This window comes from Lithobates pipiens, unplaced genomic scaffold (assembly GCF_037356315.1).
Source record: "Lithobates pipiens isolate NorthernLeopardFrog02 unplaced genomic scaffold, aLitPip1_a1.2 Scaffold_13, whole genome shotgun sequence".
Lineage (NCBI taxonomy): Eukaryota > Metazoa > Chordata > Amphibia > Anura > Ranidae > Lithobates > Lithobates pipiens.
The window spans coordinates 345,266,218-345,290,313 of record NW_027507718.1 but is presented as its reverse complement, the minus strand read 5'-3'; the positions used below and the strand labels follow the sequence as shown (position 1 = coordinate 345,290,313).

At 39.3% G+C, this 24,096-nt stretch overlaps 1 protein-coding gene across 2 annotated transcripts; it reads left to right on the top strand.

Annotated features, from left to right (window-relative positions):
- The first annotated feature begins 11,562 nt into the window (after positions 1 to 11,562).
- Positions 11,563 to 23,692, top strand: FGG (fibrinogen gamma chain). 2 transcript variants are annotated; one of them, XM_077477076.1, is made up of 10 exons: positions 11,563 to 11,717; positions 11,992 to 12,045; positions 12,125 to 12,308; positions 12,425 to 12,515; positions 16,574 to 16,704; positions 18,832 to 18,965; positions 19,339 to 19,523; positions 19,877 to 20,154; positions 21,533 to 21,702; positions 23,553 to 23,692. In XM_077477076.1, the coding sequence occupies exons 1-10, from the start codon at positions 11,649 to 11,651 to the stop codon at positions 23,565 to 23,567; spliced, it is 1,311 nt and encodes a 436-aa protein (XP_077333202.1). In that variant the 5' UTR covers positions 11,563 to 11,648; the 3' UTR covers positions 23,568 to 23,692. The 2 variants fall into 2 exon arrangements, with proteins under 2 accessions (XP_077333202.1, XP_077333201.1); XM_077477075.1 differs by lacking the exon at positions 23,553 to 23,692 and having other exon boundaries at positions 21,533 to 21,855.
- The last annotated feature ends 404 nt before the right edge of the window (positions 23,693 to 24,096 follow it).

Below are 24,096 nucleotides of genomic sequence, written 5' to 3'. Positions count from 1 at the left end.
TGCTGTCTGTCTTTTCAATATACTTTTGTTCAGAACTTCGTTGATTTACTATTGCTGCATTATCACTCTCACGGTTGCAGCTCAGATCTACAGTTTAGAGTACACAAAGACATTAGCAAGTCCACATTTTCTGTTTGGAGTTAACATTTCTTCAAGTTCTGGGTATCCCATGTACCCCAATCCCTATCCATGTTCACTGTTCTAGAAATAAACAACCCAAACTAGATTGTTTTCCTGAGCTATTTGGAGAGTGTGAAAAATTCCTGTTGCCAGGCTGTGGGTGCTGTGTGGGGGGGAAAGGCCTGAAATCCAGAGGCTCTTTTGGGGGTAACGCTATATTTACTTCATTCATTGTAGGTTTCATTTATAGTAGCACTGCACTTTGTGTATATATTTATTTCTTGTACACACCCTATTTTGCACCACTCATTCTGTATTCTGTGCTGTACATTGCCTATTCTGTACACTGTGATATATATTCCCTATTCATATCCCTCATTCTGTACTATGCAAGTTGTCTCAGACTCTATTTCACCACACCCCTTTAAGCCACACCTAATATTCAGCGCAATGCAAACCATGCAGTAGCGTGCAACCCATGATGGACCTGGCCTGTAACCACAGAATATGAGGCCCAGTGTAACTCAGTTGTGAAGAGGACAAATGTGAGTTTTCTTGACAGGCTGTAGGCTGAAACTTGAGACAGAGGTTTCTGACCTTCTTTGCTGTATACTTTCTATGACCTGGGAACTGGCTTAACAATCCACGCCTGTAGACGGTGCAATGCTGCTTACAACTTTACAGCTGAGAGAATAAATGACCACCCTCTGCTCCCAAGCTTGCACTCCTGCTTCCTCCCTAGAATGGGATGCTGGGCTGGAAAGGAGCTGTCTGCACTTCAACTAGCACATGGAAGAAACAGACAGCTGCACACTGAAGACACCATGATATTCACAGCCCCAGTAATGGATCCCCACCTAGAGAAGAGAGAGTGCCCCCACTCTGGAGTATTTCACCCCTTCAAGCTTCGTGTATTATGTTGTTGTGGGCAGTTGTGCGTTTTTTCTTTTAAGAAGGCACATGTGATGAGGCAGAAGTAGCTGGGCGAGTGATCTGTAGCCAAGTGACAAGCACTCCAGTGTCAGAACCGGTGACCCCAGAGCTTAATACCACACACCTTCTCCAGGGCCGTCTTTAAGGCAGGGCAAAAGGGGCAGCTGCCCTGGGCCCTGTCATTGTTGTGGGGCCCGGAGCAGCTGCCTCATACTTGCCAACTATCCCAGTTTAAATTCCCTTGTCCCTTAAAGTTTTAGTCCTGTACTGTGTCCCGATATCTCAGTGTGAAGTGCTCGTACTAATGCTGCCCAGTTCTGCCCTATTGTTGTGTACAGATGACTCATCTGCAGACCCTGTGTTTACATGTAAATACCTGGCATTCATATGTAAATAGCAGCAGCATTACTAAGTAAATAGCTGTGGCCGGCAGCATTGATATGTAAATACAGGTGGCATTGATATGTATATCATGCTCCCCTGCAGTGAGGAGATGATGTCCTGTAACCTCTAGCAACCAATCAGTGAGCAGTATTATTGTACAGTAATCCCTAGCAACCAATTAACAAGCAGAAATCATTTTCTGTAACCTCTAGCAACTAATCAGTGAGCCCTAATGTGTGCTGTAACCTCTAGCAACCAGTCATTAAGCAGTAATGATATGCTGTAACTTCTGGCAACCAATCACAATTGCTGCCTAATCTGATACAGTAAACTGATTTTAAGTCTAGCTGCTATTTATTATATGTCTCAAAGCAGGTGGTGAGTGAAATTGCAATGGGGGGCCCCCAGAAAATTTTCGCCCAGGGTCCAATCAATATTAAAGACGGCCCTGACCTTCTCCATGATCCAGCTACCATATTTCCAATTGCTACCAGTGTGTTCCTTTTTGGTGTCCCCGGTGTCCTCAGGCCTGGGATCCATCCAGTTGTTTATCTGTTTCATCAGACCTACCCTGAACTTCACTGAGAACGATGTTGTTTATAATTGCAAGTAACTGCTTGTGTTCTGAACTATTTTACCAATGTAGTAATTTTCAGCTAGACTTTTTGTTGCTATAGAGCCTTATAGAGACTATGTTATGTGATGACATTATTTAGATTGAGTCACAGAGACATTGCTGTGCAGAGTTCATGTTTGTGCAGCTTTCATCATCTGTTTTGTATTATTCTTTAGTGTATGCTTTGCCATTCTAGCCCATTTTACATTATTGATTCTCACTTTGCACCTTTTAGTAAACTACAAGTTACACCCAATCTCTGCTCATTTCACATATTACCTATTCTTTTACAAGCTACCCAGGAATTGTGGGAAGACATTCCCACAATTGTTAATGGCTGGGAAAATTATTTGTCTGAGTGTTAATAAAAGTCAGTAAACGTTAGTAAAAGTGTGCAATATTTTATTTGTACTCCCTCTGAGCACAATAATCCAAAGTGACTGGTGAACATTAAGATATTTGTAGAGGCTAAAGGTTTTTTTTTTTACCTTAAAGCGGAACTTCGTAATTTTTTCACCTTTGTATCTATTAAATCTTCTGCCCTTGTTGATTTAACTTTGGATAGTAAAACATTTTTTTTTCTGCCAGTAAATACCTTATACAGCCCACTTCCTTTTGGTAAAAAGCCTAGGCTTATGACATCATGCACAGCTCTCTCTCTCTTTCACTCTCATGAGAGTTTGCCAGGAAGAGAGGGGGGTGAGTCATAAGAGGGCCAATGAGAGCAGCAAAGCTGGAGGTGTGCCTCTGTGTGTCTGTGTAAATCCAGCAAGTGAACAGGCAGCCGCTTCAGCTGCCCACAGTTAAAATGGTTGCAGCCAGACTCAGTGGAGGGAGATTTCTGCAGCATATTTGGAAAGTACAGAATCACAGTATATATAAAATAATATGCAAAGTGGTTGGAGGGAAGCTTCAGAATGGAAAAGATGTTTTTATTACAAATTATGTGAGCAGACTGCAGTTCCTTTTTAATGCACTTTCTGCATTAAGGTAAAAACCTTCATTTGTCATCTACTCTTCCCCCGCAACCTCAGCCTGTGTTCCATCAGATTAGGTGACCCAGTCAGATTTCATAATGGAAGGGACGTTCCATTACGGCCATATTGGCACACCCTGCACTTGGTCACACTATGCCTACAATCTGAAGTCACCAAGTGCACATCTTTTTACACCCACTGAAATCTTGCAATTCACACTTATTTTTACCAATAAACTGAGCTTATATTGTGAACAGTGGCGGTGCGTCCATAAGGGCGCACGGGCGTCATCCCCTCTTTCCAGCCACCACTTCTATCACCAATAGATAGATTCATGCATTGCATGAATCTATCTATGGCCGCCTCTGCCACTCCCAATTCAGGCACCCAGCCCCTTTTCGGGGTGCCTGAATTACAGTGGCAGGGGTGTTTTTGAAGCACCTGATTAGAACCATAGGCTCTAATAGGCATCAAAAAAGGTGACCTGCGAACGCCATGCCATGAGAAGTTGTGACACGAGAACGTCAGGAGATGCACTAAGGACCCCGCTCGTCGCTGTTACCCACTGCCAAACCAAGACAGGGTAAGTGCTGGGCAGATGGCGAGCGGGCGAGGGTCACACTGGCAGGATTTAATGGGCACACTGGGAGCATTTGATGGGCACACTGGCAGCATATGATGGGCACAATGGCAGCATTTGATGAGCACACTGGCAGCATATTATGGGCACACTGGCAGCATTTGATGGCCAAACTGACAGCATATGATGGGCACACTGGCAGCATTTGATGGGCATACTGGCAGCATAGGATGGGCACACTGGCAGCATTTGATGGGCACACTGGCAGCGTTTGATGGCATAGTGGCAGCTTTTAATGGGCACAGTAGCAGCTTTTAATGGGCACAGTGGCAGCATTTGATGGCACAGTGGCAACGTTTGATGGGCACAGTGGCAGTGTTTGGGCATAGTGGCAGCTTTTTATGGGCTCATTGGTAGCGTTTGATGGCACAGTAGCTGCATTTGATGGCACAGTGGCAGCATTTGAGGGCACAGTGATAGCATTTGATGGCACAGTGGCAGCGTTTGATGGGCACAGTGGCAGCGTTTGATGGCACAGTGGCTGTAATTGATGATTTTTTTTTAAAAATGTTTGTGCCCCCCCAAAAAGTTTGAGCACCAGCCACCACTGATTGTGGAATACAGTATTTAGAAATCCATTTGACTGTTTTGATGTTGAATTTTAAAAGAATTGGCAAGCCTGCTGATCCCACAGGTTTGCTGATCTGACAGAAGACCGCTGCTTTTAAAATTCAACATCAAAACAGTGTCATGGACTTCTAAATACTGTATTTTACTATATAAGCTCAGTTTAGTGGTAAAAACAAGTGTGAAATGCAAAATTTCGGTGGGTGTAAAAAGATGTCCGCTTGGCGACTTCAGACTTTAGGCTTACTGCGGACGAGTGCGGGGTGCATCAAGATGGCCGTGACGGAACATCATTTCCGTAACAAGATTTGACGGGTTGCCTAATCTGACGGAACACCTGATCTCAATCCAGCACTGAGAGCAGCGGAAGCCAGGGGCACATGCGATGCGCAGTTCTAGGAGGACGTACAAGCATGTCCTCCCAGAAAGACGCTTGTCCCACCCGGCCGTAAATGTACAGTGGTTCGGGAGGAATGTGTTTAAAAAATAAAAATAAAAATTTACAAACACTTTAAAATGACTAGTAATGTTGTGGAAACAGTGATCTCCCAGTTTTCATCAACTTAATGCAAAGTTGAAAAACGTACCAGTGCGGATTTTCTGTGCAGTAATAAACACATGTAACCTTCAAGATAAACTGTGTTTACAGACGCCTCTCAAAAACAAATAGTACAAGCTGGACAACTGCGGCCCACGTATAAAACAAACACAGTTTAAGAAAGCCTACGATACACAAAATGTTCTTTTCTGAGCTGTAATTTCCCGTACCTAAGGAAATAGAATATCAGTTTCATAATCTTATGTGAATTCCGGCAATGGATTTGTCAGCTTATCAAAAGATTACTACAAATTTTAAATGTGTTCATAACAGCTATGGAACGGCATTGACAATATCATGATTAATGTGGGTCTTTTCAGTAAAGATTTTTTATAAAGTCCACCTCCGCATAAAACTATTAACCACTTAATGACCGGAAGGATTTACCCCCTTAATGACAGGCCATTTTTTGCGATACGGGACTGCATCGTTTTTAAGTGACAATTGCGCGGTTGTACGATGCTGTACCCAAACAAAATTGATGTCCTTTTTTTCCCCACAAAGCTTTTTTTTTGGTGGTATTTGATCACCTGTGCAGTTTTTATTTTTTTGCGCTATAAACAAAAAAAGCGACAATTTATCCCCTACAAAAACATCAAAAAACAAATTTCTTCCTCAGTTTAGGCCGATATATATATATATATTTCTACATATTTTTAGTAAAAAAGATCGCAATAAGCGTTACAGCGTCTACAAAATAGGGAATACATTTATGGCATTTTCATTTATTTATTTATTTTTACTAGTAATTGCGGCGATCTGCAATTTTTAGCGGGACTGCGACATTGCGGCAGACAGATCGGACACTTGACATTTTTGACACGTTTTTGGGAACCAGTGACATTATTACAGTAATCAGTGCTAAAATTATGCATTGTTATTGTACTAATGACACTGGCACAGAAGGGGTTAAAATCGGTGGCAATCAAGGGGTTAAATGTGTTCCCTGCAGGTGTTTTCTAACTGTATGGGGTATAGGCTGCCTGGGGAAATACACAGATCCGCATAGCAGAAAGACAGGATCTGTGTGATCTCCCCTGTCAGAATGGAGATCTGCCTTGTTTACATGGGCAGATCCCTGTCCTGTTACTGCGGGCCTAGGCGTGAACAGGGGGTGTGCCGGGTGTGCCTTGGCACACCCTAATCACCGCTAGAGGTGCAGATTCCTCCTGCTGATATTGTAACAATAGAAAGATTAAAATAATAAAAATAATAAGCTACTGACACTGTCCACGGCCCTTCTGACACCAAGCTCTGCTCTACTGAAAAGTCCACTGCTCTACTGAAATGATGATGTTTTAATACATTTGGGGTGCACACCCTAATGCAATAGGCTGCACAGACCTCTGACTGTGGGGAATGATCAAGCCCTGCTGATTGGCTCCACCGCTGGCCAGTAGGCCTGCACACATAATAAAGTTCCCGAGCTGAAGTACAATGACGGCGATTCGCGGTAATGAGCCGACCTTCCACAGTACAATGACGGCGATTCGCGGTAATGAGCCGACCTTCCACAGTACAATGACGGCGATTCGCGGTAATGAGCCGACCTTCCACAGTACAATGACGGCGGCTGGCCAGCAAGTGATTAAAATATACATTAACCCTAACAATGAACTTCTAATATATTCCCCCTTTTTTTTGGGGGTATATATAACATTAAATAATTTTCTTATATCCAACACTTTATCATCGACATCTGAGCACTGGTACGCTGCTATATATTAAATGTTTGTTCTTGGGTTTAGATACACTTTCATTTTTATTTCAGTGGAGGTGATATATTGATAGTGCATTTACTATAAAATTACATTTTTTCAATCTGCTTGAATCAAATGGAATAAAGTTGCTCAGTGATCTACTTCTCTCACTGTAGACATTGCTAGATGGCACCTTGAGCACTCTAGATTCAACCAGTGATACCAGTACAGAAGCTCCAATGCAGACTCATTTAGGGAAATCAGGTCTACCATGCCAGCAGTAAGACATTGTTATGCAAAATCAAAGTAGTAATACTAAGGGATAGTAAGAAACTATGTCCACCAAATGGTTTATAGAAGCAAAACAACACGCAAAACAAGACTTTACAATATATTTGCACAAATCTTTTCACAAGTTTCGGGCAGCTTAAAGCGGTAGTAAACCCGCAAATTTTTTATTTTTTTTTAAACCTGCAAAGCAAAAGGCATAATGAGCTAGTATGCACCACATACTAGCTCATTATGAAATACTTACCTTAGAACGAGGCCCCGACATCTGGCCCGATCCACGCCGAGGGAGCTGACATGCTCCCTCGGCGTTTCTTCCAGGTATCGCGGCTCCGGCGCTGTGAGTGACCGGAGCCGCGATATCGTCACTCCAGCGCATGCGCGCAGGAGATTTCATTCCGGCCGCCGGCCACTGCCGGATTTTCAGGCCGAGAATCCCCTTGTGCGCATGTGCCGCTGCAGTCAGCGGCGCATACCGAGGGGGATATCTCCTAAACCGTACAGGTTTAGGAGATATTTTTTTTACCTACAGGTAAGCCTTATTATAGGCTTTCCTGTAGGTAAAAGTTTAAAAATCGAGTATACAACCACTTTAAAGAAGAATTCTAGGCATGGATATCTTTTCATAGTTACCTTGGTCCAACTTGGACCAAAAATAACTATGCATATACCACACCTGGCCAATGCCCCTGGAAGCTGGAAATCACTGTAGTAGGCACCGCTACTACAGCAGTCTTCACTTGGTCCCGGGTCCTGTGCTGAGCGGCTGCCCTGCTTCTTACTAAACACAGGAGGTCACTCAGAACGGGCACTACTCAGACAACACTTTACTTTTTCTCAATGAATGGAAAGTGTTCCATGATTGGACAAGGTGGATATTGTGACGTCACCACCACACCTCTTTACCTCATCCAATCAGAAAATGCTTCACCTTTACTGAGCAAATGCAAACAATCCCAGAATGGCACCAGTGCTGAGTGGGCAGCTTCCTGTGTTCTTCTTTATAGGCTTTAAAGAATAAGTACAGGTTAATCCAACATTTCATATTCCTGATATGTGCCTGGTGTACCATGTACAAATTGTGTCCTGTTCTCTTTGTATTGCTTCCTTTCTGTGAAATCCCTGGTGCTCCTACCATCGCTCTGCTTTTCTATTATAAATTGACCACACTAGGAAAGAAACAGCATGGTCAGTTTTCTAGCTGTCCTGGGAACTCAGCCTGCTCTCCTCAAATGACGCGACTTCTGCTTACACACTCCCCCTCTGCACAGCCATTCACTGGGAAGATCAGTGTGATGCTGTTTCTCCTCCTCCAGCTCTCTGAGCTGCTTATGCAGCTAAGAACAGAGATTATGCGATCACTTATAAAAAAAAAGGGAAACTATTTATTTATAATGTTTTCTTTTTATATGTATACACAGATGTTATATTTTTAATTTCAATATTAAACTGAATAAGTTGTTTTACAAAGTAAGGGTTTATATATTCTTTAAGAATGCCACTCAAAGCTTTCTGAAAGATTTGCTTTTAAAATTTTGTTATGCACATTGCTCTTGAAAAAGCTGAATCCCTTGGGTACCAGACCTATGATTTCTCATTGGTTTCTGGGTTCAACACCTGCTGCAGACGTTAAGGCCTCTTCACACTTATATTTTAAAATTTCACAGTACTTTGTAGGTACATGTGAAACTGCACTCAAAGGAGGAGATTTACTAAAATGGGTGCACACAGAATCTGGTGCAGTTGTGCATAGTACCCAAGTAGCCTCTTTATTGTCAAAACTTAAAGTGTTACTAAACCCAGGACCCTGCATTTACTATATCTGGTCTCTGTAGTAAATATACACTGCTAAATACATTTTCTCATCAGCAGTATATAGCAGTCTTGTGACTTCTATCAGTGTCTGGCTGAGCACTGGTTAAAGCTTTGTAGGAGAAGCTTTCATTCTCCTCTGACTGTCCTATGAGACCGCATGCCCCTGACCCTCTGTTTGGACAGAGCTGTCTGGCCCTGTGCTAATCACATACACCCTCTCTAGCAATACACACCAAACAGCATGTGCAGAGTGCCTCCAAGGCTCTGTTCTATCAGCAGATGGATTGGGGACAGTAAAAGAAGGGGAGGATCAGAGAAGACAGGATCAAACAGACTTTTTACACAATGCATAGGATTACCCCTAATATTCTACAGTGACTTTAACAAGCATGCTTTACTGCATATGCAGACTGATTTTACTGTTGTGGGTTTAGTAACACTTTAATTAAACAAGCTGAAGTTAGAAGCTGATTGGTTAATATGCACAACTACACCAGATTCTGTGTGCACCAGTATTAGTAACTCCCCCCAAAATTTATTTTGAGATCTTTGAGATATACAACTCGTGTCCCTGTATGCAAGGATGGCTTCATAGGATGCTGCAAGAAAAAGGATCCACCCTAAAACAGGAGACCTGGGGCACCAGCTTAAAGGCAGGATTAAGTTAACCACTTGCAGACCGGACCATTTTGCTGGTCAAAGACCAGACCACTTTTTGCGATTCGGCACTGCGTCGCTTTAACTGACAATTGTGCGGTCGTGCGACGTGGCTCCCAAACAAAATTGACGTCCTTTTTTCCCCACAAATAGAGCTTTCTTTTGGTGGTATTTGATCACCTCTGCGATTTTTATTTTTTGCGCTATAAACAAAAATAGAGCGACAATTTTGAAAAAAACGCATTATTTTTTACTTTTTGTTATAATAAATATCCCCCAAAAATATATAAAAAAACATTTTTTTCCCTCAGTTTAGGCAGATACGTATTCTTCTACATATTTTTGGTAAAAAAAATCGCAATAAGCGATTATTGATTGGTTTGCGCAAAAGTTATAGCGTTTACAAAATAGGGATAGTTTTATAGCATTTTTATTAATAATTTTTTATTATTTTTTTTTTTACTAGTATTGGCGGCGATCTGCGATTTTTATTGTGACTGCGACATTGTGGGGGACCCATCAGACATTTTTGACACATTTTTGGGACCATTGTCATTTATACAGTAATCACTGCTATATAAATGCAGTGATTCCTGTGTAAATGACACTGGCAGTGAAAGGGTTAACCAGTGGGTGGCAGTGTAGGGGTTAAGTGTTCCTAGGGGTGTGTTACTAACTGTGGGGGGGTTGGGCTTTCATTTAGTGTACACTGATCTCTGCTCCAATCACATGGAGCAGAGATCAGCATCACTAGTTGCTAGGCAGAATGGAGAAATGTTGTTTATACGGCCGCTTCGTGAGACGATCGCGGGGATGCCCGCGGCGATCGAGTCCGCGGGTCCCGCGACCGGACTCACGGGGGTCCCGACCAGCGTGGGAGCGCGCCGCCGGCGGCGCGCTCCCGATGGCAGGGCGGCATCGAATATTGGACGTACCTGTACGCCAATATGCCTGCCCGTGCCATTCTGTCGACGTACATCGTCGTGCGCTGGTCGGGAAGTGGTTAAAGAAGCTGTTTATTCAGTAAATGATTAAGGGTGCACTCACAATGGGCACGGTTGAATTAAATGGTGCCCAAGTTCAATTGTCCCCCCACCTTTCTTCTCTACTGGTCTGCACTCATACTCGGCTGTAAGTGTTCCCAGGCACACTTACATCATCACCTTTGCCAACCAGACCAAATAACTATACCAAATAATTACAGCAGAAAGCTACGTTTCGGAGCCATGCAGGACCTCTTGATCAGGCATGTCACATGCCCGATGAAGGGGTCCTGCGTGGCTCCAAAACATGGCTTTCTGCTGTAATTATGTGATCGCTGACTAAAGTTTTGAACCCAATTTTGCAGATCCTGGTGTGCTGGGGGACATTACTTCCTTTGACGTTGTCTGTGACCTGTGAGTGTTCCAGAAGATTAAAGGGAGGGAGTGGGAGGGGAGATCTTTCGCTTAAGTCGCCTAGTCAGCCAGAGCGGAAGTAGGAGCGGGTACCTGTCAAAACTAGGTACCTATTCCCCCACTCCCCAAAACAATTAAATGCCAAATGTAGCATAGAAAGGGGGAGAGGGGTTGCTTACAGCAGAACTTCCCCTTTTGGGTGGAGCTCCGCTTTAAATACTAATAATTTGTCAACTATGCAACAAATGTTCCAAGGCATTATTAACTTATATTTTGTACAGTTCCACAAACAAACTTTCTGTATGTTAAAGTGGTATTCTAGATTTTGTCAAAATCATAAATAAATAAATATCATAAATAAAATCTGATCATCATACTAATAAATAAATGTACATGAGGACCTACCTTACTAGTACTCTAATTATTGTTACAAAACCATATACAGGAAACTGCATCAACAATTCTTTTAAAATTGTGATATTTCAATACAATATGTCATTTTTGACTATTTTAATATATGCTTCTTTTCTGGCCTGTGCAGTCCGATACTCTTTTCTGAATAAATAAATGCAATTTAAGTAGCCTAAGTCTATATTGCTTGCATATTTGTGTAAAATGATTTTGAACTATTATGTGCGAGAATACCCACTCAATCCAAGAATGAATAAAATATCTGTGTCAGCAAATCTGAAATCTCTCTGTTAAGAGTTAATACTCCTAGTATGGTGCAAATGTTCAAATGTTGGCTGCAATCTGAGTGACTAATGTCCCCTAAGGGTCATGGACTGTGATCTCCTCCTCCCCTGCCCCTTCCTTTGACCTTTGGACAATTCTTTGTTCCTGTCTGCAATGTTACCCCTGATCAGACTGTGCACATATAACAGCAGCACCTTGCAAGCTTGACTTCATTTGAGAACTACCAACCAAGCAGGTGCAAGGCATATTGGACCTGCAACATGTCACGAATATACCAGCAGGGGGCTCTCTTCATCCAGATTGTACTTCTTTTCTCCAGCACTTATTGTGTGAGTATGAATATTTTTCTATAGGAGAAAAGCATATAATAAATAAATGCAATTAGAAAATCAGGAAATACATTAATATAACTTAGGTTAAAACCAAATTTAAATATATATTTTTAGTACAATTTATTGTAAATATACCAATACTAAGAAATTATGTAACAGATACAACAGAAAGAAAACAATGATAGATTACGTATATTAAATGTAATATATTAAAATGTCATTATTATTATATTTTTATTATTATTTGTCTTTTTTTTTTTTTTTTTTACAGCAATACAATTTACAACCAAACAGGGACAACTGTTGCATTTTAGATGAACGATTTGTAAGTATTCTTTACTATGTCTTCCCTAAGAATTTTAGAGCTTGGAACAACATTATCTTACAGATCTTTTTAATTGTAGGGGGAATACTGTCCAACTACATGTGGAGTCTCAGACTTCTTAGGCAGATATCAGTCAGAAGTTGACACAGAACTGCAATACCTCGAAGGACTGATAGGCAGAATCACTAATTACACCTCAGACACGACAGTAATTGTAGAGGACATACGGCTAATTGGGAGCAAGCCCGTAACATCTCCACAAAGTAAGCATTAGTACATTTAAAGTACATTTGTGTGCATACACAAGTTCATTTCATTTTTTGATATATCACTGAAAGAGTTAGGTGCATGTGTACAAATGTCAACTTTTGTTTTTCAGTTACTGAAAATCCAACTCAGAAATCCAGAAATATGTTGGATGATATTTCAAGATATGAACAGACAATTGTGCAGAATGAACAGAGCATACAGTGAGTGTTCCTGTGTTAATGATATGTTTGAATTTTTAATATAGTATATATATTTACACTATATTGTCAAAAGTATTGGAATGCCTGCCTTTACACACATATAAACTTTAATAGCATCCCAGTCTTAGTCTGTAGGGTTCAATATTGAGTTGTCCCACCCTGTCCAGCTATAACAGCTTTAATTCTTCTGGGAAGGCTGGCCACAAGGTTTAGGAGTGTGTCTATGGGAATGTTTATCCATTCTTCCAGAAGCGCGTTTGTGAGGTCAGGCACTGATGGATGAGTCTGTCTCAGCTCTAATTCATCCCAAAGGTGTTTTATCAGGTTGAGGTCAAGACTCTGTGCAGGCCAGTCAAGTTCTCCCACCCCAAACTCGCTCATCCATGTCTTTATTGAAGTGCTTTCCGCACTGTTGTGCAGTCATGTTGGAACAGGAAGGGGCCAACCCCAAATTGTTTCCACGAAGTTGGAAGCATGAAATTGTCCTAAAAGTCTTGGTATGCGTATGCCTTAGGAGCTCTCTTCACTGGAACTAAGGGGCCAAGCCCAACCCCTGAAAAATAACTCCACACCATAATCCTGATTTCAACCCGATAGAACCTTTGGGATGAATTAGAGCGCAGACTGTGAGCCAGGCTTTCTCGTTCAACATCAGTGCCTGACCTCACAAATGTGCTTCTGGAAGAGTGGTCAAATGTTCCTATGCCTTGTGGACAGCCTTCCCAGAAGAGTTGAAGCTGTCATAGCTGCAAAGGGTGGGCCAACTCAATATTGAACCCTACAGACTAAGACTAGGATGGCAGTAAAGTTCATGTGTGTGTAAAGGCAGGCATCCCAATACTTCCCAATACTTAAAACAAAATAGTATATATATATATATATATATATATATATATATATATATATATATATATATTATATTATATTATATTATATTTTTTGTATATTTTAGTATTCCTAATTTTATTGTTGATCAATGCAAGGATTCAGTAATATCATGTTTTATTTAGTCTTGTAAAGTCTAGTCTAGTGCACTTGTAAAATATGTTTTCAAGAGAAATATATTTAATTTTCAGGTACCATTCAGGCCTGGAAAATGTACTGATAGCCTAAGTAAAAAAGGATAAAAAAAATAAATCTGTATGTTGCATAGTTGAGCATTTTTCCTTATATGATCGATCAAATAATACAGAGATACTAGTTTTTCCAATTCACTTCATTTTGTCTCAAGTATGAATCATTCTCATTCATTGGGTTGATTTATTAAAGAGAATATAGAATATAATGTTCCCTTGGCTTAGAGAATATGGTGAAGCTGTTTTTACTTTGAGAACCCAATCATGTGCATGGGAGCTGAAAAAACAGAATTTGTGCTTGCACACAATTAGATGTTGAAATAGACATAGATCTTTTTTATTTACTAAGCTAACTGAATATTTACTCTGCAAAGCGAATATCCTTTAATTCTTTCAGTAAATCAACTGGATTTTGACCCACTGGTAGTATTAAAGTCCTTGTAGCAAAGTGAACTAGAGCTGATCTTTAAGGATGAGGTATTTTCAACCACCTCAATTTAATAAAAATAATAATACATGTATTATATTTATTGTGCTTGGTGGCATCACCAAAAGGCATTTCATCACTCTGGACAGAAATAAGATATGGTGCTAGATATTTCCCAGTCGTGGAACTAAAAAAATTACATTATTTTACATTAATAAAAAAAATAAGGCATATTCAAATTAATTGTATAAAAGCTGCAAGGAGCAATAGACTAGTATTCGTGTAACTAAAACTTTTTTTTTTTTTAGTTTTAGATACAATAGAAAAAGATTAGAACCCCCAGTAAAGTTTCTATTGCTTGGAAGAACATCCACCCAGCACCTTTAATTTTCCTGCCTTGCGGAACCAAAGACAAAAAAGGGTCACCACAAGAAAACAAAACAAATAGTAGATCTCACATGTTTACTGAAATCTTAGTAGCAAAAGGAAGCTTATATAGTAAAACACCAGTGTTTTTTGCTACATGTGTTAATTTTAGGTGCCAAGATCACAGCAAAAATGTGAGATTTTCTATTTTTGGTGTGCTAGCATATTTTGGTCTTGATTGCTGTCTGTGTCCTTGCTGGGTATATCTATTCTCTCCTTTTGTCCTGCTAGCCATTGTTACGGGGACAGAAGTAAATGGGAAATCCACAATTGTCATAAGAAAAAAGATGCAAATAAATATTTCAAAGAGGACACCCATTTCCTTTAATTACCTGTTACATCTCTGGGACAGAAAGTGAATGGAAATTTCCCCAGCAGAACACAGCTTACCAAAAAGATAAACCTGCAAGGGGTTTAGTTCTTCTCTGCTGTATCTAAAACATAAAAACGGGAGGTTTATGTGATAAGGCAATGGAGAAAAAAACAAATCAGACTTCAACTTACTACGGTCAGGTTGTTCAAAATGCTGCTAGGGGGTTGAATTTTGTGTTGCCTTAAAAAAATAAAAAAATAATAATTGATCCAAATCATCAGTGTGATACCGTGGGACAGGTCCCCATAGAGACCTAAATGCCTTGTTGACTATCTTTGCTGTAAGGCAAGGGAGTCACCGACATCTGGTGAGTGTGGTGTGTAGCCATTACAGCATGTGGTGGAATATGCAAAGGGATTAAATACTGCACTAAAGACTTTTTTTGCACTTTTATTGCACTACTGTATGTCACTTTATTTCTAATTTCTTGTCCCCAATGTGCAATATTTACTACTGATGTTTACAGTTTATCAATTGTAGCCCATATCAGCATATTTCTATGGTATAGCAAGCGCTGCCTGAGATTAATATTGATTAACCACTTGCTGGATATAATAGACAGCAGCTGCATAAATTAGTACCATTCAGGCGTGGGTATTTTTTCAACTTTTTTTGTGTGTTTTATGTTTTTTTTACATTTTTTATATCTATATATTTTTAGTATAGTGTAATTAGTAATGTCTATGTTTTTTAAACATTGAGGCTCTGCTTTCTGCTTTAGCCTAGTGCGACTTGTCATGCAATTTGACAGGTCCAAATCACATGACAAGCCGCACCTATCAGTGGAACTAATCAAATCAGCACGACTTACGACTTTGCGGTGCTGCGTCGATTCGAAAAAGATTCCTGCACTATTTTTTGCGATTTCAGGTGCGACTTGCATGAAGTCACACAGATGTCAGCCAAGTCACACCTGAAGTCGCGCTGACCTGCGGCTTTGAAATTGTGCAACTTCAAGTGAAGTTGCGTGATTTTAAAGTCAGATTCAATGTGAATGGGGGCATATAGTGCTACACATTAGGGTTGCGCTAATAAAGAAGTAGAGGCTCCTTTAGCAAAATGAATGTTAGTGAATAAAATGATACAGTGTTTATTCAATCACGTCCAAGCTAATTTCAAAACAAGATTTTTTTTTTTTTTACTACCACATGGTTGGGTATTCATAGTGAGCACATCTTCTCCCTATTTTTTACTTTGCAAAGAAAAACATTCACTTTGCCAAGAGAACAACCTCAACTCCTTTAGTACATCATCCCTAGTGTCTTCAATAGGACCTGTTTCACTAATACTGTATATTGGATTGCAGTTTCTGGTGAAAAACTCAGCTTTTGGGCCAATTGATCTTCATTATGTTATTCAAGTCAATTGAAAAAAATTCTAATGTGTGAAACACAACACACATCAAATGAATACACACCAAGAACACATGATCTCGTATATGGGGTGAACCCCGGCCTTACAAATAATTTCTTCTTTAGGATAGAGTACAGAAGCATCTCTTAGTAGTCATAATACAATCTCTATGGGAACGCTCAGACTGATGCAGCTTGTGCATCCATTAAACCTGTTGTGAATGAATATATCAGAACAATGTCATGGTCACTATGAAGCTCCCTTGAGAAAAGCTCTCTTGAAAAAAGAGAGAGTATATATTAAGAACATCATTGCTCTGTGCAACATGAAAATAGGATGAAACTCTGTATAAACAATACCTAAAAAAAAATGTAAAGCTGATATTTTTTTGATTTTGTTATAGATACCTGCAAGATTTACTAACTAGCAACACAGAAAAAATTGCCCTATTAAAACAGAAGATTGGAAACTTGGAAGTACAATGCCAGCAGCCATGCAAAGACAATGTTCAAATCCAGGAAATAACAGGAAAAGGTATGTATTCATTTTATAAAAGCATGTTGACACATGAATAGCATACAAGCAAGCTTATAATTTCCTCTACTTTGTTACTTTTTAACCACTTCAGCCCCAGAAGATTTGGCTGCTCAATGGCAAGGCCATTTTTTGAGAAACGGCACTGTGACGCTTTAACTGACAATTGCCCGGTCGTGCAACGCTGTACCCAAACAAAACCGATGTTCTCTTTTTCACACAAATAGAGCTTTCTTTTGGTGGTATTTGATCATCTCTGCGGTTTTTATTTTTTGTGCTATAGACAAAAAAATTCGCGAAAATTTTGAAAAAAACACAATATTTTGCACTTTTAGCTATAATAAATATCCCCAATTTTTTTTATAAAAGCCATTTTTTACCTCAGTTTAGGTCAATATGTATTCTTCTACATATTTTTGGTAATAAAAATCGCAATAAGCATATAATGATTGGTTTGCGCAAAAGTTAAAAATAGTGTCTGCAAAATAGGGGATAGATTTATGGCAGTTTTATTCATTCTTATTTTTTTACTAGTAATGGCAGTGATCTGCAATTCTTATCAGGACTGTGACATTATGGCGGACAGTTCGGTCACTTTTGACACATTTTTGGAACCATTGACAATTATACAGTGATCAGTGCTATAAAAATGCACTGATTACTGTGTAATTGTTACTGTCAGGGAAGGCGTTAACACTAGGGGGCGATCAAGGGGTTAACTGTGTTCCCTAGTGTGTGTTCTAACTGTAGGGGGATGGGACTGACCAGAGGAGATGACAGATTGCAGATAGTAGGAACTCACGATCTGCCTCTCCTCTTCTCACAGAACATGGATTTGTGTGTTTACACAAACACGTCCCTGTTCTGGCTCTTGTGCCCGCGCTGGCGCAAAGCTGGAGGTCATCGTGGCTGCTGGCCACCTGCATGGGCACCCCTGCAGTGCAGCGGCTTCCGCGTGCCTCCGGCAGCATCTGTGCACCTGCTATCCCACTTAAAGGAGCCAATGTATTGCTACTACGGCTTGCAGGATCGTACCAACCTGCCTCAGTATAATGACGGTGGCTGGACAACAAGCGCTTAATGCATCTTCACTTTATGCTATGGTTAAGGTAACTTGAAAGCAGAGAGTAGCAATTATATCATGGGAAGAAGGCTGCTCCGTCCCTGATACACTAGACAAATATATCTCCCATGGGACTTTGTTGCAGCAATAGAAATCACACAATTACTAATTGGTGTATAAAAAATAGACAGTGGAGCCCATGCTGTCAACCCATGCTTTGTGGCTTTATAGGGGATTGCTCTTCTTTTGCTGTGGTTGTCTACCGTCCAGCTTTGAACATATATTTTGTGGCCTCTTACTCCTCCATTAGTGAATGTGAGCAAGCCGCCTCTGTTGCCTTCTCCTTGATAACCATTGATCTTCTGTGGGGCTTGAGGTCTGAGTGGGGCTGAGACCTGTGTGGTGAGCCATTACCTGTTGTCTGGACATCCAGTCATGTTCATATCTTTGATTGCTTCCACTTCCGTATCCCCTGATGAAGACTTTATATAAGTTGAAATGCGTTGGGTTGACTTGGTGTATATGCAATTTATTTCAATAATTTCACATATATATGTCTGCAGTATATGTATATTGTTGAAATGGTATAGGATCAGGATGTGAAATTTCTAGACCGGCCAATTTTAAACCTGTTCAATTTCTATTTTTTATACACCAAATTGTAATTGTGTGATGTCTATTGCTTCAACTAAATATTTAAAACTTATGCTGGCCATACACTATTAGATTTTCAGACTAATGTTTGAATGTCCTTCAAATTCTCTCATCGCGATCAAACTTCGACTTGACCCTACTAACAATTTGGAAATGGAACAAACATTCCTTAAACAAACGTATATTTAATTAACATGTAATGAAAATGTAAACTTTTAATTTTTAAAAAAAGTTTCATGTTAATGGGGTGGGGGGGACCAAGAATGGCAAATATAAGTAGAATGACCTTCAATTTTAATCCAGGTGGATGAGAAGAGATAATAGACAAATGCAGTGTATTATGGCTACTGTTTCAGCAATATTGCAAGCTAGAAGATTTTATTGATAAAGAAATGTCTTTTGCTCCCCAGATTGCCAAGAAGTTGCAAACAAAGGAGCACGTGTCAGTGGTCTCTACTACATTAAGCCTCTTAAAGCCAAACAACAATTCCTGGTTTATTGTGAAATTGATTCATCTGGCTTAGGATGGACTGTTATACAAAGGGTGAGTGAAAGCATAATGTAGCTTTTGTGAAGTAGTTCTCCTCTTTCAACAAGTACATGGAAAAACATTTCGCTTGGAAACAATGTATAACAATAGGTGTCATATCACTTGAACCCCCATTGTTCTGTTTATATTGCTCTATTTCTGGGGTCAGTATGTACTTATGTTCAACTGAGAACACACTCATTTTTTTGAAAAAATATATTAAAATGATCTATCAAAGTGTTTAAGTGAACCTAGCAACTGTCTGCTGTGGACTTATGCTGTGGACACATTAATGAACATATGGAAATGCACATTTTTTTTTCACATTAAGCTTAGGATATTCAACCCTGTCATGTTTCATAACAAATCTTTTTTCTTCTTTTCTTAGAGGCTTGATGGTAGTGTGGACTTCAACAAGAACTGGGTCCAGTACAAAGAAGGATTTGGATACTTATCTCCAACAGACACAACAGAGTTTTGGTTGGGAAATGAGAAGACACACCTTCTAAGTACACAGAGTACAATTCCATATGTTCTCCGGATAGAGGTGGAAGACTGGACTGGTCAGAAAAGGTAATCTTAGCTGACAACATATTTTTTCTGGGGATTAAATCCAGATAAAAGACATAAAAACAACAACAAAAATTATATAAAATATATATTTCTAAAAGCTGCTATCTCTATAAATGGCAATAGCCTATACCGATCGATGAGAATAAAGCTTTAAGCATCTAGGAAAGATAAGACTACATTTTTTTGATAAAAAATAAAACTGCCACCATTTTAGTAATCTGTAAAAAGCCATATAGAGTAAATTCTGTGATTAACTAAAATCAATAATTTTTTTGATGTTATAATAGATTAGAAAATACATTTACATGAACTGAAACATACTGATATGAATTATCTTTCCTTTGTCTATCTAGCACAGCCGATTATGCCACGTTCAAACTGGGTGCTGAGAAGGACAATTACAGGCTAACCTATGCTTACTTCATTGGTGGTGATGCTGGAGATGCCTTTGATGGATTTGATTTTGGAGATGACCCCAGTGACAAGTTCTTTACTTCTCACAATGGCATGCAGTTCAGTACATATGACAAAGATAATGATAAATTTGAAGGAAACTGTGCGGAACAAGATGGCTCTGGCTGGTGGATGAACAGATGCCATGCTGGCCACCTCAACGGCAAATATTATCAAGGTAAGGATAACTTAAGAAACAGTTGTTGTGGATAGGTTGGTTTACTATTCAGCTTCTTACATCTGTCTCCCTAACAAAGATGAAAATTCTGCCCTAAATTCATGCTAGTAGAACTAATTGGCGGTTGTTGGAAACACCTTTGGTTGCATTGACAGAATATGAAGGCTGCTATTACTGACCTCTCCTTTCATGCTTTCTAACTTACTGACTTGAAGTAAGTATGCACATCAGGAGTTCTAAATTAACTCTGAAATTATAATATGCATGCTTGTTCCAGGTAAGTAACACTGAAAGAACTGTTAGGGACAGGCAAACAATTAGTATTTTTAGAAGGAGGTCAGCATTGGTAGGCCGCATATTTCTGTTAATACAGGTATCCTTAAAGTGGTTCTAAAGGCAGAAGTTTTTTTTACTTTAATACTTTCTATGCATTAAGGTGGCTCTCCCGGGTCTCCCGCTCCTCATTGGCTCCTGCTGCTGTCAATTACAGCCAGTGAGCCAAAGAGGAGAGAGCGGGGGGCGGGGCTGAGCCATGTTCTGTGCGTGAATGAACAATGTCCATTCACAAGAGCATGGCTCGGAAGTGAGCCTGCTCAAGTGCATCTATAGCAAGAGGCTAGCTAATGGGGGTCACTCTGCAGGGGGGAGGAGTCAGGGACACAAATAAAAAAGGTTCTGGGCTGCTCTGTGCAAAGACATTGCACAGAGTAGATATTTTCTTTTAATCGCAACCCTTAGAATCACTTTAAATGTGTACCTGCACTTTTGGTGCAGTTATACTTTTTTTTAACGTCCCTCCACCCCAAGCATCCCTCTTTGGTATTATCATACTCACTTCTTCTTGATCCTGTGAGATATCAGCATGTGGCTTTGTCAGTACAGCACAGCTGCTCTCTATAAATGCACTGTGCACTCCAGTTTAATCCTATGGAGGCCCCTGGCATGAAAACTTTTATTCCATACCAACAAGAAAAGTTCAGATTGCATTAGTAGGCCTGGCTTAGAAGACAAGCTGCTGTGCGGCACTGAAAAAGGCACACAGATGATATTTTGCTGAATTGGTGTAGTTAGACTTTAAACACTGGAGTTTCTGGAGGGTGCATTGTCCTAGTGTTACCATAGCTTGCTAAAGAGTCATTGAAGATCTGTGTGTTTTGACATCCGGTTCCCATCAGGAAGCCTATACGTTTTACGAAGTAAGGTATCAAAGTGCAAAAAGTATATAGGTAATTGTTTGTAATTTAGTTATTTCTTCTCCAGTAAATATACAGTATGTATCCAGATTATGTATAATATTACTTGTTTACGTTGTTCAGTCTCAGTGGCTGTATAAAATTAAACTGTTCCATAACTGTGTTTATATGGTGTTCCTTTACAGGTGGTACTTACAGTGAAGCTGACGCTCAACCTGCTGGCTATGACAATGGTATCATTTGGGTAACATGGCGGACCCGCTGGTATTCAATGAAGAAAACCTCAATGAAAATCATTCCCTTTAACCGATATGGAACAGATGGTGGACAGCAGTTTGTATCTAAGGGATCTAAGGTCGGGTCTGAAGGCCGAGGAGATATATAATATTGTAAAACACTGACATTTACAACACCCCACCTTGACCTTGTATCTACAGTCTATATTATTCTTCAGACTTCATGTTTTGCAGTTAACTATGTTTACAATAAAATACCCAAAGTATGTGAAGATATGCTTCATTTTGACACAACTGTGCGGATTGAGTCATGGAAAATTCAGACAAGTTTAATGTAAAATATTGTATGTTTGTGTTTGAGACAAAACCACTAAGAAAAATCCATACACATTGGCATTTATTTAAAAATGTATTTCCCTTCAAGCAGTTTTAGAAACTCAATAAATGCAGTACACATTATTTTTTTTACAACAGCTGAACATATTGTTTGAATTGTTTGAATAAAGTTTCTCTACCTAAATATAATCCAAGATGGACATCTGGCTGGCAGATGTAACACAACAAACTTTTCCCAATGACATTTATTTAACTTTTAAAAATTAAAATGTAAAGTGTAATAACAACATCCAAACATACTGCAGCTTAATTCTCCATCATATCTGTTTGATAGAAAATTAGGCAATAGGGGAGATTTACAAAGGGTTGCACTTATCATTTTTTTTTCATTCCTGTGAATTTGTTTTGCGTTCTTAGGAAACTACAGAGTATCTACAGTTTTTTTTCTCTTATATTTGTAGAATCTCTCGTAGCTATTAGGTGGTACATGTACAGATGATTAAGCAATTTGTACATAATTTACATAGATGACTCCTGTTTGAAATTACTGGGTAGAGATGTTAATACCTACAGAAACTATTAGTACATCAAGGCTGAAACATTTTAATTTGCCAAGCAATACTTTTATACTGACTATTATGACAGGAAGGGCTATTTTATATCTGATATGCAGATAGGTGCCTTATACATGGCAGGAAAACATTATTTTGGCAGCTAGTTAACAGCACTTAGTTGGTAATGACTATATATCCAACACTTAGTAATTAAGGTTTGATCATACAATGATATAATGAGGCACTACATGCAGGTAGCTTTGACCAATTGTATTATAGCTAACAAATGACTGACATTTTACGGGGCCTCCTAATGCTCAAACCTTTCCTATTATATAATTTTCTTGTACAATTTTCCTTTAGACTTACCAAAACCATATCATATGAGGTCATACCTAAACACTTTCAATTTGTATTTAGTCAGGGAAGCCCTTGCACTACATGGTTGAAGGTAAATTTAAAGGAAATTGAATACGAAAATTGTATAATGTATGACCAGTTTAAATCTGAAAAAGTCAGTTTTGAAAACCATGTGCCCACTCTATTTTCTCCAGCATGTGCATATGTTGCTTTATGTATTTTTATTTAACGTGCATCTTTAGCCAGTTTTTTTTGTTTTGGATTGAGTAGGGAAAGATTAAAAGTCCTGACAGTTTTTTTTTTCTATCTGCATACCATTGGTGAACTTTCCCTTTACTTCCTGTCCCAGAGACACAACAGGACATTAGGACATTTCCCTGTCATACAGTTTAGCCCCATTGGAAGATTTCCTTTTCACCTCTTGTTTTTGGGACAAATCTTAAATTTTGGATTTAACTTCTCTTCCTCAATAGTCACTGGTACAACTAGAAAAGTAAACCACACCTTTGGGAACACATTTTATTATATTCATGTATCACTGCAATCAGTTGTGATACTTTATAAGATTTAGGAGCTAGCTATGCAAGAATTTTGTAATGTGTTATTGGTAGATTTACTTCAACTGCCATATGTTACATACTATGTTTATGTGTTCCCAGAGTGGGGTTTTTGTTCTTTTCGTGGTATGGTGTATTAATTATTATTTTCTCTCATTGTAGGCTGGAGACATATAAACTGACAAATTTTAAAAAAAGCACAAGATTTGTGGGATGCGGAACATGCCAGATTTTTGCAGTCTAAACTTGCACTATGTTAAATAGGAAAACAAAACACATTAAATAACATATTAAATCCAAAATACAGTCTCAATATTTTATTCAAAAGAAAATGATTTGTGTTTTGCTATTTAACCTTTCCATCCTCTTTATGCTTCTTACCTACACGTTTTGCATAAAGACCAAAAGTCAACTACAAGTCATCTTCTGAAATGATCTGCCCTTGGTTCCTATATATAAACCTTTGTGAAGCATGGTAATTCCTGAACTGAGAAAGGTGTTTGTGGTGTAAGGTGTACCCAAAGGGACCATATCTCTAGATCATCATCTTAACTACTTAATCTAGAATGGGATTTTTTTAGGGGGGCAAATGTGAGTCAAAGACCATATATTAAAACCACACAGATATACAGTACTGAACTTTATTGCAAACATATAAGAATCAATAAAAAACATGCCATTGCCATTTCATACTTTTAATTTGTAA